At 48.3% G+C, this 24,383-nt stretch overlaps 1 protein-coding gene and 1 non-coding gene across 2 annotated transcripts in view; both read left to right on the top strand.

Annotated features, from left to right (window-relative positions):
• LOC135819228 (solute carrier family 12 member 2-like) overlaps window positions 1-23,126 on the top strand; it is a gene marked incomplete in the record, with an annotated part of 47,347 nt that extends 24,221 nt beyond the window's left edge. The window contains 7 exon segments of the mRNA XM_065332393.1: window positions 14,444-14,529; window positions 15,956-16,035; window positions 16,730-17,036; window positions 18,395-18,506; window positions 19,063-19,216; window positions 19,808-19,875; window positions 21,789-23,126. Of these exon segments, the coding sequence (XP_065188465.1) occupies window positions 14,444-14,529; window positions 15,956-16,035; window positions 16,730-17,036; window positions 18,395-18,506; window positions 19,063-19,216; window positions 19,808-19,875; window positions 21,789-21,927 (946 nt within the window).
• Trnam-cau (transfer RNA methionine (anticodon CAU)) lies at window positions 21,388-21,460 on the top strand. Its single transcript has one exon. It is a non-coding gene; the product is annotated as a tRNA-Met (tRNA).
• Window positions 23,127-24,383: the final 1,257 nt, after the last annotated feature.

The following is a 24,383-nucleotide window of genomic DNA, read 5'->3' as shown; positions in this document are numbered from 1 at the left end:
TTGTTCATTCTCAGGGTTCTTACACAGGCAGACAGTGATGCTTGGTGACTAGGCTAAGAGACTTGTAGCAGCTGATCATCATGTTGTGATCCAGTGGAGAATTCACTCTCAGACTTGGAACAATGTGGGGCAATTGCCTACCCAAACAGTCTTTCTCAGTTTCTGTGCTTTTATCAAACTTTCGTTTGTGGGTAGATTGAGGCCGGTTTTGTTTTGAAAAAAAATTGTGATGGCTGAAACATCAATGCACTCCACATGTCAAGTTCATAGTGTTTTTTTTTGTCGGGTGGGGGAGGGGGGGGGGGGGGCGTCATAAGTAAACTTGTTCGCCCCGTGAAAATTGTCGACTGTATTTGTGTGTAAGATGCAATGCATAGGACTGGAGGTGTGACGTAAAATGTGTGTGTGTGTGTGTGTGTGTGTGTGTGTGTGTGTGCGCGCGTGCGTGCGTGCAGTACTGCGGACACTGTTGTTACTCTCTTCACCGGGCTCATGTACACGCAGTGTAGCAAGATGGCCGGGCATGCAACGTATTATTTTTACGTATAGTATTGACTGGGCTTACCATTCTGCTCAATGATATCCGATCAAGCAGGTGAATGCTGTGCCGGGCGCTGTGCAGTCTTAGACCTGCAAGCACTGGCATGTGAACTGGTGCAGGGCACAAACTTGACTCGCGTGATCGGATATCATTTGTGCAGCACTACGCTGGGTGGTGTTCTAATAGTAGGTCGTAAAACAGCTGGTGAAACCTGTCCTTTGAGCAGCGTCTACTCGTATGGCAAGTCGCTGTTGCTAAATCCTGCTGTTACAATGCTGTGCGTGTGGCCAATGTGCGGTGGTAGGATCAGATTGTGATTCCTGTATGATTGTTGTGTATGTGTGAGCAGTAGGTGTATGTGTGAACAGTAGGTGTTTGTATAAGCAGTGTGTGGGATGGCAAGATCAGAGTGGTCCCAGTAGGTACATGTGTATGTATGAGCGGTTGGTGTATGTGTGAGTGGTAGGTGTATGTGTGAGTGGTAGGTGTATGTGTGAACAGTGTGGGATGGCAGGATCAGATTAGTGGTGTGGGTCCCAGTAGGTATATGTGTGAGCGGTTGGTGTATGTGTGCACAGTAGGTGTTTGTATAAGCAGTATGTAGGATTGCAAGATCAGAGTGGTCCCAGTAGGTACATGTGTATGTATGAGAGTGGTAGGTGTATGTATGAGTGATAGGTGCATGTGTGAGTGATAGGTGTATGTGTGAGTGGTAGGTGTATGTGTGAGTGGTAGGTGTATGTGTGAGTGGTAGGTGTATGTGTGAGTGGTAGGTGTATGTGTGAGCAGTGTGGGATGGCAGGATCAGATTAGTTCCTGTAGGTGAATGTGTGAGCAGTTACAGTTATGTGTAGGTGTATGTGGTGGCAGAATCAGATTGACTCCAGTAGGTGGATACTTGGCACAGGAACATGTCAACAGAAGGAGAGTGTCGCATGCTTAGTGGCGCTTTGCCGGCCCTCTTTCTGCCTGCAACACCTATCGCAGTGGGCTTTAGACATCTATTGTAGTAACTGTGTGTATGTATGTAAGATATCCGTTGTGGTGTGTGTGTGGGGGGGGGGGGGGGCATGTTTGTGCTGTGGGTGTGCGTGCGTGTGTTTAAGATATCCGTTGTGCCCGTGTGTACTGGTGGCAGCAGTTCGAAGAATACAGTACTGAGTAGACCTAATTTAGCCATGCCTGGTGCGCAAACCGTGTTATCCGTGTCGGAGTGTGAATGCAGTATCATATCTGCAGTGCTATGCATGAACGGTTCGGAGTGTGAGTGCATTATCATATCTGCAGTGCTATGCATGAACGCTACACTGGGCTAGTGGTCGCAGTGCGGTGTAACTTAGATTTCGGTAATTTCGGTAGAGAAACCACACACTTAAATTTAGATTACACCTTAACGGCACTGAAGTATGCACTGCATGTGCAGGGGATGCTGGTCATCTGATTCTACACTACACCTGAAACCTGACAGGGCCCTGATGCCGAAATTTTACTACACCTAAAACTACATCTAGTCACAGTACATGCTGTGTGTATGACCAGGAAGGAGCAGTCTACTGTGAGCTGCTGTACAATAGCCAGAACTCCTCCGTGGGATATGCCAACGGCGTAGAGGAGAGATTTGAACAGGCATACGTGCTCAGCATACTGAATCCTACTCGTCTTCCCTGGGCTGTGTATATACCTATGTGCAGTAGTCATGATACAGGGTATTCGGTGGTCACGTGACGCAGCACGACTCACTCATAGACTATTTTCTTTCTCTTCCATATCCTGGAGAGAGAGGAGCCACCTTGATTATCCGCTTTCTTTTTATGGCTGGATTTTGTGGTTGCAAGCTGGTGGCAAACTGCCTTGATACGCATGAGATGTGGGTCGTCACATGGCCATTGACTACCCTCTTGTTGACACTAGCTGGTTTGATGCCCGCTGTGGTGATGTGTGTGGACAATATGTGTGCTAGAGAAGGTGTGGAAAGCCAGCAGCCGTTGTGAGAATTATTGAAGTCTGCGCCCGTGTACGCAGTAATGTTTTCACACTGGTGTGCTTCGGTTTCTGCCTCTTGTCTTCTTCTGTCGTTGCAACACGTACCGGTCATCGCAATGAATAATTCTTTAAAATGTACAGAGGAAAATCCCCGGTTTGAGTCCTGCTGGTGACAGTCGCAGCTGCCTCAGACTTTTTTTCACCTTTTCAACTCCCAGACTACATGTAGTGAGTTTCTCACTCTCTAATGAATAATCATCAATTTGCTCTCCTGGGATTGAGATATGTACAATCATTTCGAAAGTGCTGCATCTGTAGACATCTTCAGCCAGAGGAGAACTGTTTTAAATGTGCCGGTGACTGCAACAGTAACAAATGCGGTGTCCGTTGGTTGTGGATTGGTTGCGTTTCTAGTTCTATCCATGACTGCAACGGTGATTTTACACTCTGGAGAAGATCTCACCATGTCCCTGTATGGGGTACTGTGTCCACCTCGCTCAACTGGTGATGTGCGTGTTCGCTACTGGAGACTATCGTCAACTTTGATAGCCTCAGATCGATCGTTATCTTTGTGTGTGGAGTGATTTGCTTGCGGTTGAAATGTTTTATCAACCACAAGCCAATCACTCTATACACAAAGATAAAGACCGATCTGCGGCTATCAATGTTGAGAAAAAAAGTCTGGGCATTTAAATCTTTATATATTCACTGGTTGAGAGAATGGAAACGGGAAAAGTCTGAAGAAAAAACTGACTGTCACCGCCAGGACTCGAACCAGGGACCTTCGCTAGTATCGCTACCCAATTTTTTTCTTCTTTTTTTAAAGAAACAAAATGGCCGCCATAGTAAGCTACATACTTGAGGATTGTGAAGCTGGAACAGATGCTACAACTTGAACACTATTACATGACTCGTCGTACGTGGTGAAGTTGAAGTTTAGTCCGTGATCCACGTGGACTCTTGGGCTGCGGCTCCTGTGACCTGGGCGTGAAACGTGCCTGTGCTTGGGTGTGTGCGTGTGTGTGTGCGTGGATATGATGGGTGCAGCCCGATCTCCTTGTTCTAGATGTCATGTTTGAGAGCGCGAGAGCGCGAGAGCGTAGACTGAAGCCAGTGTGCTGCCAGTGGAACCAGCAAAGCCACTGTTCTTGCGCAGGCCGATCATGCTGCGTCACTCCTCGGTCATCTATAGAAATGTGGCGACGGTGAAGCATGTCACGGTATTGCACTGTCTCACCGTAGATAGTTTTGGCGTGTCAAGAGTCAGGTGCGAAAGCCAGTTCTGCCGTAAAACAGGACTGTTCTACCTTGGTGTGGCCTGGGGGCTGCTTGTAGCAGTGTCGGGACAAAGAGCTGACATCTTGCAATGTCGTCCCTTGACCTACACTGCAGCAAGTCCAGACTTGTGCAAGACCTGTACAGCTGTCAGGGGTTTTCATTTTTTTGACAGGACTGTCCGCCCATGCAGTGTTGGGTTCAGCCCCGTGTGTGTGAGTCAGAGACCATGGCTGTTCGGTAGACTTGGGATTGTGACTCGGTAGACTTGGGATTGTGACAAGCAACTATCCTTGCTGTCATGATGTGCCTGTAGACTTGTATTAAATTTGTAATTCTGTTCTATGGAGTGTGGTAGAGGCTAGCACTTATGCAGCTGTTTGTGCACACTGCATGCATGGCATGTGTGGAGTGAATGATTGTGTATGTTGCGATTCTGTACTGCGGTAGAGGCTAGCACGCATGCAGCTGTTTGTGCACGCTGCATGCATGACATGGGTGTAGTGCCTGTCCAGATGCTCATGCGCATGGTCACTGAGCACTATGCTGCTGCATACAGCCGCAGTAACTGCCACAGGGTGTCTGTTCAGCTTTGTTTTGCTCCCGATACTAGTGGTGAGATCACATGTTATCTCCTGGCATCGCATGATGCTCTCTAATCAGTAATCTCATGACAGCTTCGGGCCATCTTAGACTTAGATGGACACTGAATTGTGCTATCAGGTCACTGCTACTTCAGTACATAGTGTGCATTACTACTAGTACTGGGGTAGCACTCTTCTGGTGTTGTGTATCAGCTAGTATTGAGTGGACAGCCTGCATGCTGCCCGTTCTGGCCAGACTATGCGCAGCTCATCTGACAATGGCGGGCTGAATTTCTCTTTCTCGCATGTGGGGAGTCTTGGGCAAGTAGTGCTAAATGCGGAGTGAATCAGACCTCAAGTACAACAGAACATTGGTAAAGACGGTGTTTGTGTTACTGGGAAGTTCATGTACATGTGCATACTGCATTGGTCAGACAACAGATTTGAGTGAGCTCCCATATGCTGGTAGGGAACAACACACACTTTCTCAGCCAATTTGAGCGTGACAGCTTTGTATGGGATATTTGTGAAGATGGTCCAACCTGTGGCAGCCTGCATGTTGACTGTATGTTAGTGTCCTAGTGCATGCTGTTACCATGGTTACATGGCATCACCAGTATGTTCAGTGACTAGTAGGGTATGACATTTGTGTCCACTGCCTGTGTGCCCAATGGCTCTGTTATTTCACGCACACACGCAAACACAGTGATTGCCACTGGCTATTTGACATTGGTAGACTGTGTGTGTGTGCCGCGCATGCGCGGGGGGGGGGGGGGGGGGGGGGCTGTCAGGATCATGTTAGAGATCACTGGTCAGGTACGACTTTGCACACTGTAGCTATGCAACTTGTTATGTAATCAGCTGGTGCAGTAATCCTGACATTGATTTGATGTTGGGGGTGTGCATGGGGCTGCTGTGTACTAGTTACTATTACTGAATGTGACCCACCTGAGTAACTACTACTACTACCTCCAATTGGTCAAGTACATGTACTGCATGTAAAATTTAATTGCTTTGAAGTAGTTGAGCAATGAAACTGTTGCCGGCTTTCCTGCTCCTTCCCTGTGTACTAACTTAAAAGTAGCTTAGTAAGGCAAGTACTGTTCTTGATTCCTCACTCCTAGCCTGTGTGGTGGCACTAGCAGCCCTTGTGACTTCCCAGTACTCCACTCTCTAGTCTCTAGTCTAGTACTAGTAGTCACTCTGTACTTGCCTGGCCCTGGACCAGTGCCAGTGGAGGGCAACTACCATGTACCTGTACTATGTACCCCCCCCCCCCCTCTCCTGGTGTAGTTGGGCAGTGAATGGGTGCCCTCAGGCCTGGTGCCCTGGCACCCTGGTGCTGTGTTTGACAAATCATGTGGGTCAGTAGTGTGATGTAACAGTTGTTCTATTGGCTATGAGCAAGGCGGAGTAGTAAACTACTGATATTTTACTACTCACTGGCTTGACATACTAGACTATGGGCTACTATTCCTACATGCATATGTGTATGTGTGTGTGGGGGGGGGGGGGGGGCTTCACCCACACCACATGTACCTGCACTGCAGAGCGCAGTGCTGTAAAGTGTAGGCCAGTGGGAGTCATGTGTTGTAGTGTACTGCCTACTGCCTGAGTTCTGGTGTTTCTTGACTACTGCCTGAGTTCTGGTGTTTCTTGACTACTGAGTACTGTTGTTGTAGTCATGTTCAAGTCATGTAGTACTCTGTACAGTAGCTATTACGTAGGCCAAAGTTAGGGGCCCCATGCAGCCTGCCAAGGTTTGCAGCATATGCCTTGTACAGGAAATGAAGTGATGCATGTTATGATGCCACCATAGTAGCTAGCAACACTGCGTATTACTCTCCATCTGGCACTCTTCAAATCATAAAAACTACAAGACTAGTACAAGTAGTAACTCAGTGTCAGCATGCTGCCTCCACACTGCACTGGCTGACCACTGACTGAGCTGAGGCCCCGGCGTGGCCTTTCACTTTCAGTCTGCACTGCAGCACAAGTGCAGTGCATGGGCATGTGCAGCGCATGACCTCATACTGTGCATGATCTGGTATGGCACTGTCACGGGCCCTTTCACTGCAAGTGTGGTGGCCACGAGACACTACACTCTGCAATGTTAGTGTTTTTTGTGTGCCTGCTGACCAAGTGGACTGAAATAGTACCATTGTAGTTAGTATTACTGCGACTGCCACTGCTACAGGCTAAGTCTTTCTTCTGATAGTGATACCTGGCAGCGACACCACAATGCCCACTCTTCACAAAAGTGTATTGCACCATGCCTCTGGATTGGTACAGGGTGATGGTGTTTGTGCAGCTGTCTGCATTACAGTCAATCATCATCAGTCCTATCCACATTCCTGCAGTATAGCCAGTACACGCTCAGTGTAGCATTAATACTGAACATAATTTTAAATTGATTGGTTGTGCCCCATCACTCATCAGGCTCCCAGCTAGCTGCCAGTTCTGATCTGCCTCAAGCTCCAGTGACCATGGTGACCAGGGCCCAGGTCAGCATCCATACATGTAATGATGTGCAGTGACCAGGGCCCAGGTCAGCGTCCATACATGTAATGATGTGCACCCATAGGCATAACCTATCATGTACATCATCTTGGCTACCCAATGCTACAGTGTGGCTAGATGGGTCAGGCTTTGCAGTCAACTACACCAACCGGTGGTAGATCTGCATGAGTGTACAAGCTCCACATGATTGTGAACAAGCCTGCTTCTGTACTTCTATGCCCAGTCCAGGGTCTAGCACTCACTCTGTAGCAGTGGTATGTGCATGTATGGGTGCTGGATTGGCATACACTTGTCCCTACATGCAGGCGCTATACTACTATTACTAGGCTAGGCGAAGACCTGCTCCTGACGTCAAAAAGAAGGGGAAAAAAGAAGACCGAACGAAAGATCACCACCTAACGTACTTGGAAGCAGTTCAGTACGAGCTGAAAGACTAAGTGACTACAAACACTTGAGTTACATGACAAGTGTGCACTTCTCCATGACTTTTGTGCTTTTATGTGCTTTGTCCTTGCTTTCCTGCTGATTGAGCTACATCAGTACAGTCATGCACTTCCTTTGCCAGGCTTTGGCTTTGCAGTACTGAGTACTGCAGTATTACTATTACTAAAGTATTAGATAGAAACGGGTCACTGTTTCCAAACATGGTGTCGTCCTTGCTTCATGCTGTCAACCAACAACATAGTAATAGTATAGTACTAGCAGTACAGACTCAGTACATGTAGTACGATCCGCAGTAGTGATCATTGTTCCATGGCTCACCCACCCATGACCATGTACAGTAAAACCTGGTTTAACCACCCCACGGTGCAAGCAAAATCGGTCGTTAAAGCAAGGTGGTCTTTAGAACCAGGTCCAACAGTTTCAGTTTAGAGCTGGCCGTGCATGGAAAAATGGTCGTTAAGAGCAGGTGGTCGCTAAAACCAGAGGTCGCTTACACCAGGTTTTACTGTACAATGTCATGTACAATCATTGCACAATCACTGGACCATGCGCTGGCCGGCTCTAGCACTCCTCTTTCAATCTTTGACTTTGGCAAGGAAAGACTTACACAAGTAAGTAATTAGTTACAGTACTACCCGACCTTGACAAGCTAGTTGGCTTGCTCGTCTGATTTTCTTTGGTCTTGGCAGCGAGCTGTCCTAGCTGTCAACCATTGAGGCGCCAGTATTTCTTGGGTTTTTTTATGGACCAACGAATCGTGTCAGGAGATCGTGGCTTGTTGACAGCACGCTGTTGACCATGGTTGACATTTGCATCACTCGTCTCGTCTGGCCTTTCTCGGAACGCGGCCTGAGTTGTCTTGTTGCGAACCTGTCCTGATGTTGTTGTCTGGGTTGTCTCCGTGCTGCTGACATGTTGGCTATGATCGTGTGTGTGTGTGTGTGTGCCATGCCAGGGCAATGAATGATAGCACATGCACGAGACTCGATCGATTGTTGTACTTGTAGTTCTGACATCATAACATTGCGCCGCTAGCTCTGAGTTACGAGTGCGCTTTCGACCTCGCTCACTAAAAGACGCAAGTCGCATTTCACCTCTGCTACTTGCACCTTTGGACAAGGATCAAGGCGACGTGTTCGGCTTTCGTTCGAACTCAAAGCGAGAGATCCTCTTGGCCGGTTTGGCATCTGTCTTCTGTGTAATCTCTACTGTAGCCCAGCGTGAGCCATGCGTCATTCCAGGCTTTTGCTCCCACTCGCAGCGCAGTACGAGTACACTCAGTTTCATGAGCTTTTTAGGAGCGCTCGACGGACTGATGATACAAACTGCTGCTTTCGCCACCGGCAATGGCGCTTTGGGGGCTAGTTCGTAGCAGGGAGTACTACTCCCTGGTTCGTAGTAGAATACTAGATCTACAGTACAGACAGTAACGTTTGTGCACCATGCATGCGAAAACAAGTAAAATTAGTTGCAAGCATTTCCGCACAACGATCGAACGGCGATCATGACATGGGCTCATTCAGCATGTCAGAGAGTCCATTCTCGCACTGTTGTTGGTCTACCAGATCTACACTGCAGTACGTCACCGTAGTACACTACACTCTACACTCTACAGTGTAGTGCCGTTTCGCTGTCGCTGTCTCAAATTTTGGGCGCCATCCCGGCTTCTCCGCGTGCTCTTTTCAAAACTGGCAAGTGCCTGCGTACGATTTCGTTTATATCCAGTTTGGGTTTTCATGGCTTTACCCAGCCGAAATAGATTTACCGATTATGTTAGGCACGATTTCATCAAGATGTCTCAAAATCACCGTGAATTTGTACAGTTGTCATCGAAACAGGAAGGCCCATGATGGCGGACGAGTTGTTTCGCATCGTTTTGATTATTCTAGCGTGCGTGCACATGCGCATCCAATCTCGATCTTCGACAGCTACTGCCAGTCGGACATGATCCCCGAGCTGTCGCAGATTCCATTCCTCAGCTGCACTGGACGATCGGTCGGCTTTTCATTCTTGCTTGCAAATGATTTTATGGCAGGAGGGTAATCCCAGTTCCATTCTTCTACCCGTTTTGACTGCCCTGTCCTCCAATATCCCTTTCCCTGAGGATGTGCTGAGAAAGATCATGCTCTATTGTTTTCAGGCAACTGTGTTTTCTAAAGCTCAGAGCTGTTACCGGTAGTTGTCAGCTGACTCCAATCCACCTGTACCAATGGATGATTTGGTTGTTGCGAAAAGATCGCGAGTTAGGCAACTTCGATCTCGGAGGTCGATGTCATTGGATGAGTGCAATATGGAGGCACCTCCACCTAGTCCAGAACCTGAGCGAAGCAGAGCAATCGTGGAGGAGCCTATGATAAACTCTGAATGTCAGAACGAATTGGTGAACTCTTTGGAGCGAATGGAGATTTTCGATCCTCACAAATTGAGGGAATCACTGGAGCTTGCTCTGTCTGGCGAACTTCACCGTGTTGATGAAAATATTCCAAGGGTTCATTCTGCTCCAATGTCCATGCCTGGAATAACCACTCCTGAGCGTATGGGACTGGATCTTCATTTGCCTTCTATTGACAGCTCCACTGAATCTTCACCGCCAATTCAATCATCACCAGCCTGCTCAAGGGACTACTCAGATTTTCGGTCAAGAAATGTCTTCGACAATTGCCGTAGTTTACCAGCATCAATATCTTTCCTAGCTGGCCTGGATCCGTCAATGCCCTATCGGGAACGCTCGTCCTCTCTAAAACGAATGCGAGATGACAGCTGCGCTGATGATCTTGATGGTCACGAATTGGGATGCTCCGTACCGAAAAGGTGTAGATTATTGTCGAACGACTTCTGTCACCCTAGCTCCGTGGACGATCCCCTTTATGCAAGTTCGTCTTCCTACTCACCTCGTTCCCTCATACTCCAGTAAGTGAATATTCTGTTGGCTTTTCATAGTTTCCATTGTGACACACACCCTTCGGGCTCCCTGTCTTCGGTCAGGGTGGCAGCCATATTGAGTACGCAGGCATGCCAACCGTGTCGAATAGCGGTTTATCGTCGCACATACCATAATGTACAGGACCGACCTGGCGTACTAGCACCTCACGACCGTCAAGCAAACTCAATCACCGGAGCACTTCTTGTAACATATCGGACATATCCACCATATCACTCCCTTCAAAGCCTGATTCGTAATTTTTTTTATTGCATTTATCACTTTATTCATCCCCTGACGTTGTGTTGTGTGTCTGTGATTGCCGTATACATATTTTTTTAATCTGCTGTACATAGCTTCGCCAGAGCTTCATGCCATTTGCTGTTAGGCATGACTACTGCTGGCTGGTTGATATCAAGCTGTGCTCGCCTCGTAGTAGTGTAGTAGTGCGGTCTGTGTAGCGAATAGAGCTAGCCATCACCACCGGTGTCCATATTTGTAGGGTGTGTCCTGATTTACAATTGCGGTCATGTACTGCCATTGTCTGTGTGGGCCACTAGTTTCCACCGCCCTCTTCCGCTGCCGCCGAGAGTGTGCTGTATATTCACGCCTCTATTTTTTTGTCGTCTTGTTCAAGAATTATTGAAAGTTGATTTATCCCATGCTGCCAAAGAATTGGTTTTGACGCTACCACATGAACTCTATATTTTTCCGATCCCTATAGCCGACCTGACTACCTACGGCGTGTACCCAGTGTCTGCCCATCCTCATCCTCTGCATCTCACCGTTTAGCCTTCATATCTGCTCCCATCGACTCTACCCTCTCTCCAATGCATAGAACTAGAAGCAAGAGCCACCTTCCTTTAGTATTACAATTGACATTACTAAACACATGTGCTATTTTTCGCGGGGATTTTCCCGCTACTGATTTTTCCACAGCACCTTTTAGTATGGACCTTTTCAACTATGTTTTTTTAAATAGCCTATCTGTATATCTGCATTAGCATCTGAGATCCGCAGTATAGTGTTCCACGCTCACCCGCACGCTGTCCACCGGTCTTAGCGCAAGACATGAGATTATATATTATTATATATGCGCTCACCTATTTCTGTTTTCACTCTTAACCACGACTAGGCCACTTGCTGGATCTTTGGCCGAGTCATGTATCCACCACCCGCCTTACTATGCGTGAGTGCAACCGTGTTCTGTCCTCGACAAACCTAAACCATCATACTCGCGTCTGTGTTGTGTGCGTGCGAACGTGTTTGGCTGTGTTGTGGGTACCTCTTGGGCGGTATTTGCCTTTGGCTGAGTATGAGCTCTGTGCTGTGTGTGTTGATGTGCGAGAGTGAGCTCTGTGGTGTGTTGGGTGATGTGCATGCCGTGGTTGGTCACCGCAAACGCTGCACAAGCGCTGTTATTAGATGTGTGTCTGGATGCTTGCTAATCTGGTGGAGATGCTGGCTGTTCTAGCTGCTTCCAATGTCGTGTTTCTTCTATGCGCGTGTGTTGCTAACACTGTTAGCACAGTTTTGCGACTCGACTGTACATGCTCGGAGAGTCTGCATTTGTACGTTTGCAATGAACTGCGGCTAATTATAGACGGCCTCAACAGGGCATTTGACTTTGCCATTGTCTAAAGTCTTCTGGATTCATGGTGCAGGCTGATTTCGAAGGCTCAAGACGGGTTTGAAGAAGACCCTTCTTATACTGAGTTATAGGCCATTCACACGACGTGTAAACACGTGCACGTGTGTGACCAAGATAACACTGGCAAACCGTGATCCAGTTCACACGGTGCTGGGCAAAATTGCAACCGTCAATGTATCCATAGTGACCTGAAAATGCCGGGAAATGTTCAATTTTGAATTTTCCCTTGTTCAAGCACTGTATTTGCAGTACGCACTTTCAACAACCGACACTTTTCCTGGCGTGCAAAGATAATTGCGCGCAAAAAGGCCTCGGCCAAGATTAAAAATCAGTTGCACGCGTGTGTCCAAGTTTATCGTATTCGAGTAAATATCCTTGGAAACGGTACGATAAAAGTAAGTTTGCCCGTCGTGTGAATGGCCTATTATTAGACCATTGAACAAAGCACCTTTGCTCGTCCATTCACATGACTTGCAAACAGTGATCTCCTGAAAATGCTGGGAAATTTTAATTTTTTAATTTTCCCCTTTGAAATAATAGTGCACACACTGCATTTGCTGCGCATACTTTCAACAACCGACGCTTTTGCTCGCATGCAAAGTACAATCATGAGCACAAAGGCCCCGGCCAAGTTCAAAACTCAGTTGCACGCGTGTGTCCATGTTGGTGTGCACGGGTAGTCGGGTACCCGTGAGGACCTCGGACAGAATAGTACCCGAAGTTGCAGATGACATCATGTACAGTGCACGTGTACAAATTCATGTAATACTCCGCATGTCTACCTAGTGTGTAAGGGAAGGGGTGCACTGTGGTGTTACCATGGAAACATTACTCGGTAGGGTACCAGTGGAGAACTACCCGAACCCGATACCCAAAGAAAATGCTACCCGGCTCAGCCCTAGTGGGAATGGCCTATTACACCCTGGATGCAACAGAGCACACGCACACACAGCGGGCGCAAACTCTTTGGCACACCGCCACATGCTCTCTCCCGGGGAATATCGCCGAAGAAAATCTCAAAACGTGCGCCACAAATCGCGATAAGTATTGGCTTCAAGCGCGGCGAAATTCTGGGGCGCTTGAGTTTGTCCTGCATTTAATCGTTAGTGTTGGACAAAACAGATGACTTGTAAACTTACGGTCCTCTTTTTTTTAACTTGAGATAACTTTGGGTAAACTTGTACGTACTCTTATTTGGCCAATCTACATTGTACAGGGTTTGCCTGTCAGAAAGCTGTCTATCATAAAGAAGAGGGTTTTAAGAGTGTGACCGGACGTTTACAGCATGTAATCTTCAGCATATTGTGCTGTGCCGTCCTCCAGTGCGTGGTAGGTGCTGTGCACACGGGAGGATTTCTGAGCGACGAGAACGTGTGTTGTTGCTTGCACACTACTTTCAATGTTTTCCTGGTACTAAAACTTTCGAAGACATCAAGAAGGCGTCTTGGAGAACTCGGAACTCATCTTAATAATTGAAATTATGGAAAAGTCTGCATCCGTGGAATCGCAAGTCTCCGCGGGCACAGCGCATTGGCTTCCAACACAGTACAGCGCAGGTATCCCACACACTATTGTAGTTGGAAAGTCATGTGACTTCAGGGGCGTCGGAAGGTATTTTAGTGTGGTACGGTCAGCCATGTGAAGTACAACTTAGTCGTGCGGGAGGGGTGGCTGAGCCGAAAATTTTGAAAATTTAGAGCCAAGATGAGTGCATTTTATTAATTCACGGGGTATCTGTGGCAAAAAGTGGTACGGTCAATACCGTAGTGACCGTACTGTGTCCGACGCCCCTGGACTTGTATACCAGATCTCAGTGGGCCAATGTCTGCCATATTGCTTTTGTGTGGATGACCACGAACACGCAGTCACAGACATGTTAGCGTTAAATATGTCACCTGTTTGGTGGATTGCAGTGGTATGGCACACTCTATCCTTTAACCCGCTAGTGCTTACAATGACTTTGTTATGGTATACCGTGTTTTCGGCAATACTGCCCGAGGCGCGCTTCTAATAGTAGTTTGCGAGCCCTAAATGCTCACCAATTTGGGGAAAATCCATAAAACCCTGAAATGATGCGGCGCTTTTTCCAGACAGGCGGTAGTGAGTGATCGGCGCTAATTTCCGAAAATACCGTATGCAAACAAGCCTTGCTTGATAGTGTAACATGTCCTCCGCTTTGTGACTTACTGTCATTGTCATACATGTTATTAGTACTTGTACATGTGCGAGAGAAGCCAGTGAATATGAAACGTGCGATCAGTTCAGATCTTCCGTATTCCATGAGCTCTCGAGTGTCTGTCAGACTTTTCCTCTCTCTGTTTTGGCCTTAGGGTCGGTCTTGTTTGGACTGTGTCTCTATATAAGTGGTTTGGCTTTTCTTGTCTGTCTGTCTGTCCGTCTGTCTGTCTGTCTGTCTGTCTGTCTGTCTGTCTGTCTGTCTGTCTGTCTGTCTGTCTTCTCGTGTGTCTGTGGGTGGTTCATGCTCTGTGTTGTTGTCCCCATGTCATTGTCGTTGTCTACTACAGCGACGCATTTGATCTTTCCTACGCTGTGGCCATCATGCGCCTGCCTGGCCTGGGTTTCTATCGCCAGCGCAAAGAGGGCGATACAGGTACGTACATGCACTCGTACGTGGGCGTGTAGCAGTGTCACACACCAGTACATACTCTCTGCCTCTGGTAACATACGTTTGCATGATTGGCAGTACTGTAAAAGCAGAAATTAATTTTCAGTGGCTTTTATTTTCGGTAACTTCGGTGCCGAAAATTTGTACCGAAAATAAAACGCACCAAAAATATCAGTACTGTACTAGTACACTTACCTGGAAAACGGGTTTACCGAAAATTTCCCTCCACCACCGATTTTGAAGAATACCGAAAATATAACAACCACTGAAAATTTCTGCTTTTACACTAGCAGTCACTGTCACACCAACAAGCCTACTGATTACATTTGAATCCGTTGAGTTCTTTGTCCATTGGTGTTCTCACATGTTGCTGATTGTACTTCAAGTAATAAAAAACTTTGTGTCGAGTAATATACTACAGGTCTTCCCTCGTTAGCAGACAGCCCCGGGGGGTTCAATTTGTTTGTCTTATAACGAGTATTATCTACTCTCCGGATGTGAACGTACGCATTTTCTGGTGTCAGGGGAGTTTTGTTTCGTTGTCTTCCAATGAGGCTTGTCTTGTAACCGATGTCGTACTAACCAGGGTACACCTGCACCCTCTATCAACCAGCACAATTTTCAGTAGCCATTTTGTCCTCTTCATGCACATTGCAGCTGTAAATCAGATTTGTTAATCCAGCAGTGAGCACCCTCCCTAATCCAGCACCCTCCCTAATCCAGCACAATTTCCGTAGCACAAATGGTGCCGGCTTATAAAGGGACCACTGCACTACTTGAGCAATCAGGAAAGCTAAAAGACCCATTGATAATCTACCCCCGACCTCATGCTCAGGTCAATCCTGAAATCAATGATTTAATCCCCAAACCCCTACTGGGCCCAGCTGTGCACAAACTTGCCATATTTGTATATGACCTGTGTTGTCCATACAATGCGTACAGAATGACTGTCATTGTACGCCCTAGTACTTGTGCCACCTTATGCCTTATACGGTATACATACCACACTTCCTTTTATGGAACATAACTGTGGTGAATGGCCAATGCCGGTGTCTTCCCCGAAAAGAACTATGGCTCTCGCGCGCGCGCGCTCGCGTCTGTGTGTGTGTGTGTGTTTGCTTTTGCGACTTCAATCAGCTGTGTAGTGTAGACTAGGCGAAAATTAGTGGCGGTCAATTCATTAGCCTTGCAAGCTGTTGAATGGTGTAATCCCACCACAAGTTCGTATGTAACATAGCTTGTTCGCTTTCATCGCTTCAGCGATGGGCAGGTGTAAGTAAGTAAGTGTGTGTGTTTGCGTGTCATCGAGTGTCCATGTGTGTGTGTATGTGTGCGTGTGTGTGTGTAAATGTGCCTGTGTGTACCTGTTCACATGTGTATGACTGTGTCTGTGTGTCTGCATCGAGTACAGCAGCGGAAGAAGCCGTGGACTCCGTTGGCAAGCGTTTGGCAATGGCGACCGAAGCATCTAGCTTAGAGAACATTCCGCGGGTAAGAGGTCACCACTTTGCTAGTACCGTAAAGTCGCGGATAAAAGCCAGGCTTATAAGCACATAAGCCGCTTTCTGCATCAGGCTTCAATGCAAACCAGGCTTGTATGTAAACCATGCTTATATGCACCACTGGTATTTTTGCCAGGCTTGTACGCACGTCGACTGACCTTCTACGCGTAGATCTACCACTGACTACCGGTATGGCGGCAGGTGTACTATGCACCGTACATAGCGCATGCAGTCTTGACCTACCTGATCCGCGCTTGCATAGAAGCCAGGCTTCTACGCGTGACAGGCTTATATGCATTTGACCCGTTTGATTTTCAGGCTTCTATCCGCGATGTGCTTGTGTATGCAAACCCGGCTTTTACCCGCGACTTTACGGTATCACGGTCTGATCTACTCTCCTCCCACCACTTTAGAAGCTGCATCTGCGCCTTGATCCTCGAGGGTGGCGGTGTTCCTACGGATGTGGAAAACTCGGTCTCTACCCGAGTGTCACGCGATCCATTTGTGTATGTGCGTGCGTGTATGTAATATGTATATGTACATGTTGCATGTGTATAAGTTATATGCGTGTGTATGCGTATGTGTGTATGTGTATGCGTGCATGCATCCGCGCGCATGTGTATATGCGTGCGTGTGTATGTGTGTGCATGCGTATGTGTGTATTGTGTGTGCCCACTCCACAGGCAGCCAACTACCAGCGCGACACGGATGAGGTCAGGTTCACCGAGCCCACCGCGTCGTCTGGCAACGTCAGCTCGGGCGAGGTAATCTCGACGTCGCGTACGTCCTCCGCTAACCGCACTAATATTGTTGCTGCCGGTGCCACTGCAGCAACAGGTCAGCAACAACAACAACAGCAGCAGCAGCACGAAGCTAGGCAATCACGTCGCCTGCAAGCCCGTCACAACACCGTCGACACCCAGTCGATGTTCTGCCGTGGCAAGAAGATGACGGGCACGATCGATGTCTGGTGGTTACATGACGATGGCGGTGAGTCTAGTGTGCACCCGTTGCTTCTACGGTGATGCTCGATGAAATCCGGTCGCATCACTCAAGCCTGCGCCTTGTAGCATTTCGCAGCCCAGTGTTTGCAGGTCTATGGCTGTGCAACGCCCGGCGTGTACTTGAGTGACGCAACTGGATTTCATTGAGCAGCAGCACTGTACATTCTATTTATACTGACAATCGACTAGTATTACTATGTAGCCTAGACCTGTAGCATGAAGCAGAACTCCATACGGATATGGGTTTAGAACAGTCCCATGTTGTCACTTAAATCCTTTCAATGTCACAATTTGGTGAAAAGAAAACAGATCATGTCACAGGGTGTGTCCATACAGCAGTGTAACACTGTAGCAGCGATTCATGGCTCCCATGCATTATCAAGAATGGCATAAACGACGAATTTCACGTTCCCAAACTGGTGCAAAGCAGCACACTCTGGCGAATGTGCCGTAGAATATATACAGCAGATCCCCCTCTTCCCCTCTCCCCCTCCCCCTCTCCACCCTCCCCACTCCCCCCTCTCTACCCTCCCCTCTCCCCCCCCCCCTCCCAGCAGGGGTAGTAGCCAAAGGTACACAGCGTGACGTTGCGCCCTCCTTCACGTTTCGGCTGCCACTTTGAAAATCGAAAGCACTACAGTGCAATGCATGGAGTGACGCGTACACATCTCTGTTTTCCGTATGCATGATACATTGCGTCAAGAGTACATAACCAAGAGTGTGCAACTCCTATCTTGGGCTGCGATGGGTTCACCCACGGCGGAATTTTTTTATTGCGTCATTCTTTGGCAGAAGCATGACGAAGTGGGTATGCTTTCCCGCGCTTGTTTTGTAGATACGGTGAGGGTTCGTCAGGTTCAAGACACATCGATCTATCGTCCGTTATTCTGCTTCGACTACCGTAGCTGTAATGTACAAATCATTTGCACTTTGATCTCTGGCTACGCATGATGGCATCAGTGAGCCAAACCGCCGCCAAAGACTGATGTCATAAAAAATTCCGCCGTGGGCTGGGGGATCGTCGAGTTGCACACTCTTGGTAATGTACTCTTGATTGCGTACATGTAGCCTTGTAGTCTTGTTGCCCTGTAGGCACTAAAGAGTAGATCGCCATGCCTGTTCATTGCTGCACTCGAGTAACACTAAAAACGTGTGTGCGTGTGTGTACGTGTGTGTGTGTGTGCGTGTGTGTACATGTGTGTACATTTGTGTGTATTTATGCATGTGTGTGTGTGTGTGTACATGTGTGTGTGTGTGTGTGTACATGTGTGTGTGTGTGTGTGTGTGTGTGTGTGTGTGTGTGTGTGTGTGTACGTGTACGTGTGCATGAATATGCTTGTGCAGGATTGACGATATTGCTGCCGCATCTCATGACGCTCAGCAGTCAGTGGCATTCATGCAAGTTACGTGTCTTCACCAGCGGATCCAGTCAGAAGATTACGTCAGAAAGGCTTCGGTAAGCTCTCTCTCTCTCTCTCTCTCTCTCTCTCTCTCTCTCTCTCTCTCTCTCTCTCTCTCTCTCTCTCTCTCTCTCTCTCTCTCTCTCTTCTCTCTCTCTCTCTCTCTCTCTCTCTCTCTCTCTTTCTCTCTCTCCCGACACTTCCACTTGCCTCAGTTGCATGTGCAATAGCGTTGGTCCATCAGGCCAAGTTGACAAACATACTAATTTCTAAAACGTGTTCCGCTCTACTACTGATATTTTGTTCGTTGGCTCATTTCCCACCATCTGTTTATCCCGTCATGTGGGTTGCTGCTATTGTTGCTGCTGCTGGGGCTGCTGCAGCCACTGCCACTGCTGTTGCTGCGGCTGCTGCTGCTGCCATCGAGGAGGATGGTGTTTCTCTGCTCTTGTTGCCGTCACGGTTTATGCTGCTGCCGTGGTGTGTGTTGCAATTGCTGCTACCCCTGCCAGCGCAATGTCTGTCGCTCTCTTGTGCCCGCTGTTGGTATTCGTGATCGGTTTCTTGCTGCCATTGCCATTGTTTTGTTTTCTGTGCTTGGTCTGTTGACAGTATGACCACGTTGCTGAATAAGTTCCGTATTGAGTTCAGCAGTGTGGAGATTATCACCGATATGAACAAGTCCCCCAGCGCTGACAGCATGGAGCGAGCTGACCACTTGCCTGGCTGGAGTGAGGTGCAGCCCAATGACCACAGCAAACAAAAGGTAAGCTCTCCTAGAAAGTCGGCATGTGTCTACTTTTAAAACTCTTTCCCAACTGGATTTTTTGACTGGCTGACCAGTGGATGCATAGTAGTGTCCGGTGATTACTTCGAAGTCATGAATGTGAGAAGGCAGCAGCTGACACCTTTGTCTGTGAGGTCGGTATTGCACCACCTTCATCTGTGAGGAATGTACGATTACTGCCTGACTCCCAAGTGAGGCACATGATTTATTTGTGAAAGTTCAACATGCAGAGTCGTGTTGTGTAACTTTGCTGTACCTTGTCCACATGCGATCATGTGCGTGTGTGTGTGTGTGTGTGTGCGCGCGTGCGTGTGTGCGTGCATGCATGTGTGTACGTGTGTGTGTGTGTGTGTGCATGTGTGTGTGTGTGTGTGTGTGTGTGTGTGTGGGTGGGTGGGTGTGGGTGGGTGTGGGTGTGCGCGTGTGTGAGTGTGTGCGTGTGTGTGTGCGTGTGTGTGTACGCGTGTGTGTACGCGTGTGTGTGTGTGTGTGTGTGTGTGTGTGCGTGTGTGTGTGTGTGTGTGCATGTGTGTGCGTGTGTGTGCGTGTACTGTTTCCCTGTCTGAACAGATGATGAGGCAGATTCGTATTGGTGAGCTGATTCGCCAGAACTCACGGGGCACCGCTCTTGTTGTTGTGTAAGTTTGCAACACATGGCTATTGTGTGTGTGTACATCTGTGCGTGTGTGTGTGTGTGTGTGTGTGTGTGTGTGTGTGTGTGTGTGTGTGTGTGTGTGTGTGTGTGTGTGTGTGTGCGTGCGTGCATACTCGACTTACCAATGCATTGGTTAGTGCTGTCGCCATTGAGCGCGTTCGCAGGGTGTATTGTATCCTGCTGTATCCAGCTAATGCCGACTGTTTCTGGGGGTGCTTATACGCCACTCCAATGTGCATGTTTGGCCCAAAGCTGCTGCTGTTGCTGCTGCTGCCATTGTTGCTACTGCCATTGCTGCTGCTGCTGCTGCTGCTGCTGCTGCTGCTGCTGCTGCTGCTGCTGCTGCTGCTGGGGCAAACTGTGCAACAATGCTATAGCTAGCATCTAGCAACAAGAAGCAAAATTAGGGGAAATGGACTAAATAAGACTCTGGGCTAGATTGCTAAACAAGAGGATCAAGAGTGGCATTCTGCTGCGGCCAGCACAGCGGGAATGTCAGCCAAAGCTCGGTTGGACCTCGGGTGAGCTGCATGGTGTCCACAGAGGCTAGCATTTGCTGATCGGACAAGAAAGAAAGAGACCCTTGACCCTGATCCAGGCCAGTACTGTAGAGCGGGGTTCTTTTCTCTTGTCCGAGAGCATAGAGGCAACTCTGTTGTAGAGCGCAGAAGCCACTTTCCCGAATCCTCCAGAAGCACTCCATAGGCACAAATGGCGCGTGCTCGATATCTCGGATTTGCTCTTCATACGAGCGCCTCTTCTCGGCTTCGTGTTTCGGGTATGTGGCCGGAAGTGGCTGCTGGCGGTTGGAACGCGCATGCGGGTTAAAGATGCGAACGCCCAGGAACGTCTTCTCAAAACGCCCGCCCTGTATGCCGGATGCTGCCACGTCCAGGCGAGCGCCATCAGCTGAGATTGCTGTGCGAAGACGCAGGGTCTCACCGGTGATTGGTTGCAGGGAAGGTTCACTGCTCACATCATGGGCCACGTCTTTCAGGAGGGATGCTGTCAGGTCACGGATGTCATTGTGACGTATGGAGGGGTCACCAATCGGACAGGACAAAGTATGTTCTGCTGTGAAAGAAACGCAGCATGCGTGCACACTACATGCACTGCAGTGCATGCAGTGTGCACGCATGCTCGTGTGTGGCGCTTCTTTCTTTAGGGAGGTCGCAAAAACGTTTAAAAAATAGTGAATCGTCACTCGTGTGTTGCGGTCGCAGCTCGTCGCAAGCGTCGCAAGTCTTATGTCATGTCGCAGCAACTGGTATAGAGTGGTTTCACATCTATCACATAGCCATACGGGACAGCCATGTTGGGTTCCAAGTCCAGTCAACTACTGCATATATTGGTCTCACGATATCGGCCATGTTGGTTCCACTGCTCCCATGACCTGATCACCTTCTGCTGCGCAAATTTAGTCACGTGATGAAGATGTGAAGCCACTCTATTGTGGGTCGAACTTTAGTTGCTTGGCACACTGTGGTTGCCAGTTGCCTCCTTAGCGCAGTAGGCAGCGCGTCAGTCTCATAATCTGAAGGTCGTGAGTTCGATCCTCACAGGGGGCACTTTCTTTTTTTTTTTCTTTTTCTTGTTCAAGATCAGTGTTGTTGGACAGCATGAGTGTCACTTTCTCTGTAGTGTGCAAGGGCCCTTGGTGTGTACGTAATCTATTCACCTCGTACTGAGAATAGAACGTGTTCCTATCGTCAAGCCAACCGACGTGTCTGTACCAATGCCGTCTTCGCTTCCTCTTGAAGTTACTATTTTTGTCTTTGTTTTCTGTGTATGTGTGTGTGTGTGTGTGTGTGCATGCGCGTGTGTGTGTGTGCATGCGCGCGCGTGTGTGTGTACGTGTGTGTGTGTGCATGTTTGTGCGTGTGTCTGCATCTACAGGACCCTACCGGTAGCACGCAAGAGAGAAGTGTCCAACACCATGTACATGTCGTGGCTGGAAGCTCTGACTATGAATCAGTCAGTGCCCATTCTACTTGTGCGTGGCAACCAGTCCAACGTCATCACTTTCTACTCTTAGCTCCCACTCTGCTCCCATTGAAATGATGTCACCTCGCTGGCCTAGCTACGTCATCGACGATGTCATAGGTTTGGAGTATTGTTCGCTAGTACTGTTTTCTCTGGTGCCATGGTGGCGTTCCTGTATCCATGGCAATGATGGCTGTCAGTCCCCATGAGTGATTACAGCTAATGGCAAGCTGGCATGTCGCTGTTATCCAGCATATTGATAGTACAATGTACGTTTATGTGTACATGTGCGTGGTAAAGGCTGGTGGTAAGCTGTGTGCATTTCTCGCTGCCGCCAACCCAGCCCCGGTCCCAGGCGTGTGTCCGGAAGCCGGTGATGGAGGACGAAGCCCGATTCTAGCTTTTTGCAAGGCACGAACATTCGTATGTGTGGGTGTAGGTGTGGGTGTGTGCATGTATGTGTGGGTTTGTGGATGTGTTGTTTGTGTGTGTGTACGTGTACGTGTGGATTTGTATGTGTGTGTGTGTCCCGTATGCTTTTTCTGTACCATGGCCCACTAGTACATCCGCTTCATTTCTTTCAATTCAGCATGTGTGTCTGTCGCACACTGCACATGCATCGGCACTTTCGCCAAGCGCATGTATTTTCTTCTCCCGTTGTTGTCCCTTGCCACTTGTGTGTTGCGTAAGGGTGTGCATGACAGTATGGTGCGTGTCCTATGGCCTTGTTAGTTTGTCCTATGGCGTTGTTGGTTTGTCCTATGGCGTTGTTGGTTTGTCCAAGGCCGCAGACCGCAGCTTGTGCTGTGTCTCTTTTACCCTTAGTCGCACTAGCTCCCCACATGCACGCACACCACCCTTGCACGCCCTGGGCCACCATACAGTCCATATTTTTTTCTCTTCTTCTTGAACCTAGGTACGATTTGTCATCAACCGCTCTCCTCCGCTCTCCTTCCCAGAAACAGTGCATGTAAAGGGCCAGCCACACGACAAGTGGCAGCCTGACTAAGTTACATGTACGCGTTTCGTCGTATACAATGAACGCTATCAATTTCTCCCCGAAAGCTTTCGCTCCTCTAACATCTCAACCTAACGAAATTATGCCTCCAAAACGCTTTTCTGACGAATCCAAATAGGAATTTGATTTTATTCTGACGTCTCTCACAAGTATGGCTTCCTTTTCTTGCTTTTGTATGCGATATGCATTTCATCTTGCTATGCATTGCAGCGTTTATCGAAAATTTAATGTAACTTGTGGTGCTTCTGGTGTTGGTGTGGTGGTGGTGCGGGGTGGTGCTGGTGCTGGCTGGTACTGCTGTTGGTGCTGGCGGGGGTGCTGTTTTGGTGGTGGTGCTCCCGCTGCTGCTGCTGCTGCTGCTGCTGCTGCTGGTGGTTTTGGTGCTGCTGCTGCTGCTGGTGGTGGTGGTGGTGGTGCTGCTGCTGCTGGTTTTGGTGGGGTCCTGGTGTGGCTGATGGCGTCTGTGCTAGTGATGCTAGTGATGGTGGCACCATAATATTATTGTCCATAAATGCATTGGTGCCCCATCTGATGCAGTTTTGTTTGTGCATATTAGCAAGAGTACATAACCCCTTGTTATGTACTCTTGCTGTTAGTAGTAGTAGTACTAGTAGTAGTACAGTCACAGTGTAGTGTCAACGCCACCATGCCAGCCAGTTAGCTACTTCGAGTACTTGAAACTTGCTGTGAAAATGACAATGTGTAAACTGTGCTGGCCATGCGCATGCTACTGGTGTATCCAACTTTTCTTCTCATCTCATGATGGCCGCCGGTGGCCAGAAAGACAAAAGTGTGCAAGGGGAGAAATAGTGAGGCAAGGTTAAGTGGACGTTCTTGTTCTTGCTGCTGCTGCTACTGCTGCTGGTGTTTGTTGTGCTGGTTGTGCTGGTGGCGGCGACGGCGATGCTTTTGAGCACTGGTGCTAACATTGGTGTGCCGGTGGAGCTGGTACTGGTTGTGTTCCAAGCCTGCTGGCCTGTGTCGCTTACTCATTTTCAAGATGGATTAGTATTAGTATTAGCATTGGACTTAATTATGCTGATAATTGTCATGCACACTGAGTCTGATGCATGGGTGGCTCTGGCATTTTATTTATTTCTGCACCTCGTGGCATGTCAAGACAGCCAATTGAATTGAGGAGAGGGTGAGACCAACCACGGAGCATACTAACTATGCTGGTGGCAGATTTGTAATCACATGTAAACCAGGGAGTCGTATTCTACTACCGGTACTCCCTGATCAGGCCTGATGTAAATTGCAAAGTATTGGCCTGTGAAAATCGACGTCATGAGCTGAGAGAGGTTTTGCATTCCGAAATAGCGTACACTTTTTTTACCCTTCAAGAACACTGCTTTTGTAATGTATAAAGGTCGCCATGGCAAATAATAATGAAACAATGCACAATAATATTATTGTGCACAGGGAGTCGTAAAATACCGGGAGGCGACACGAGATGCACAACCGCGTCGCGTCGGATGATTGACTCAGCT

Source organism: Sycon ciliatum, chromosome 6 (assembly GCF_964019385.1).
Source record: "Sycon ciliatum chromosome 6, ocSycCili1.1, whole genome shotgun sequence".
Lineage (NCBI taxonomy): Eukaryota > Metazoa > Porifera > Calcarea > Leucosolenida > Sycettidae > Sycon > Sycon ciliatum.
The sequence above is the reverse complement of the archived record's forward strand: the minus strand, read 5'-3'. Positions and strand labels throughout refer to the sequence as shown.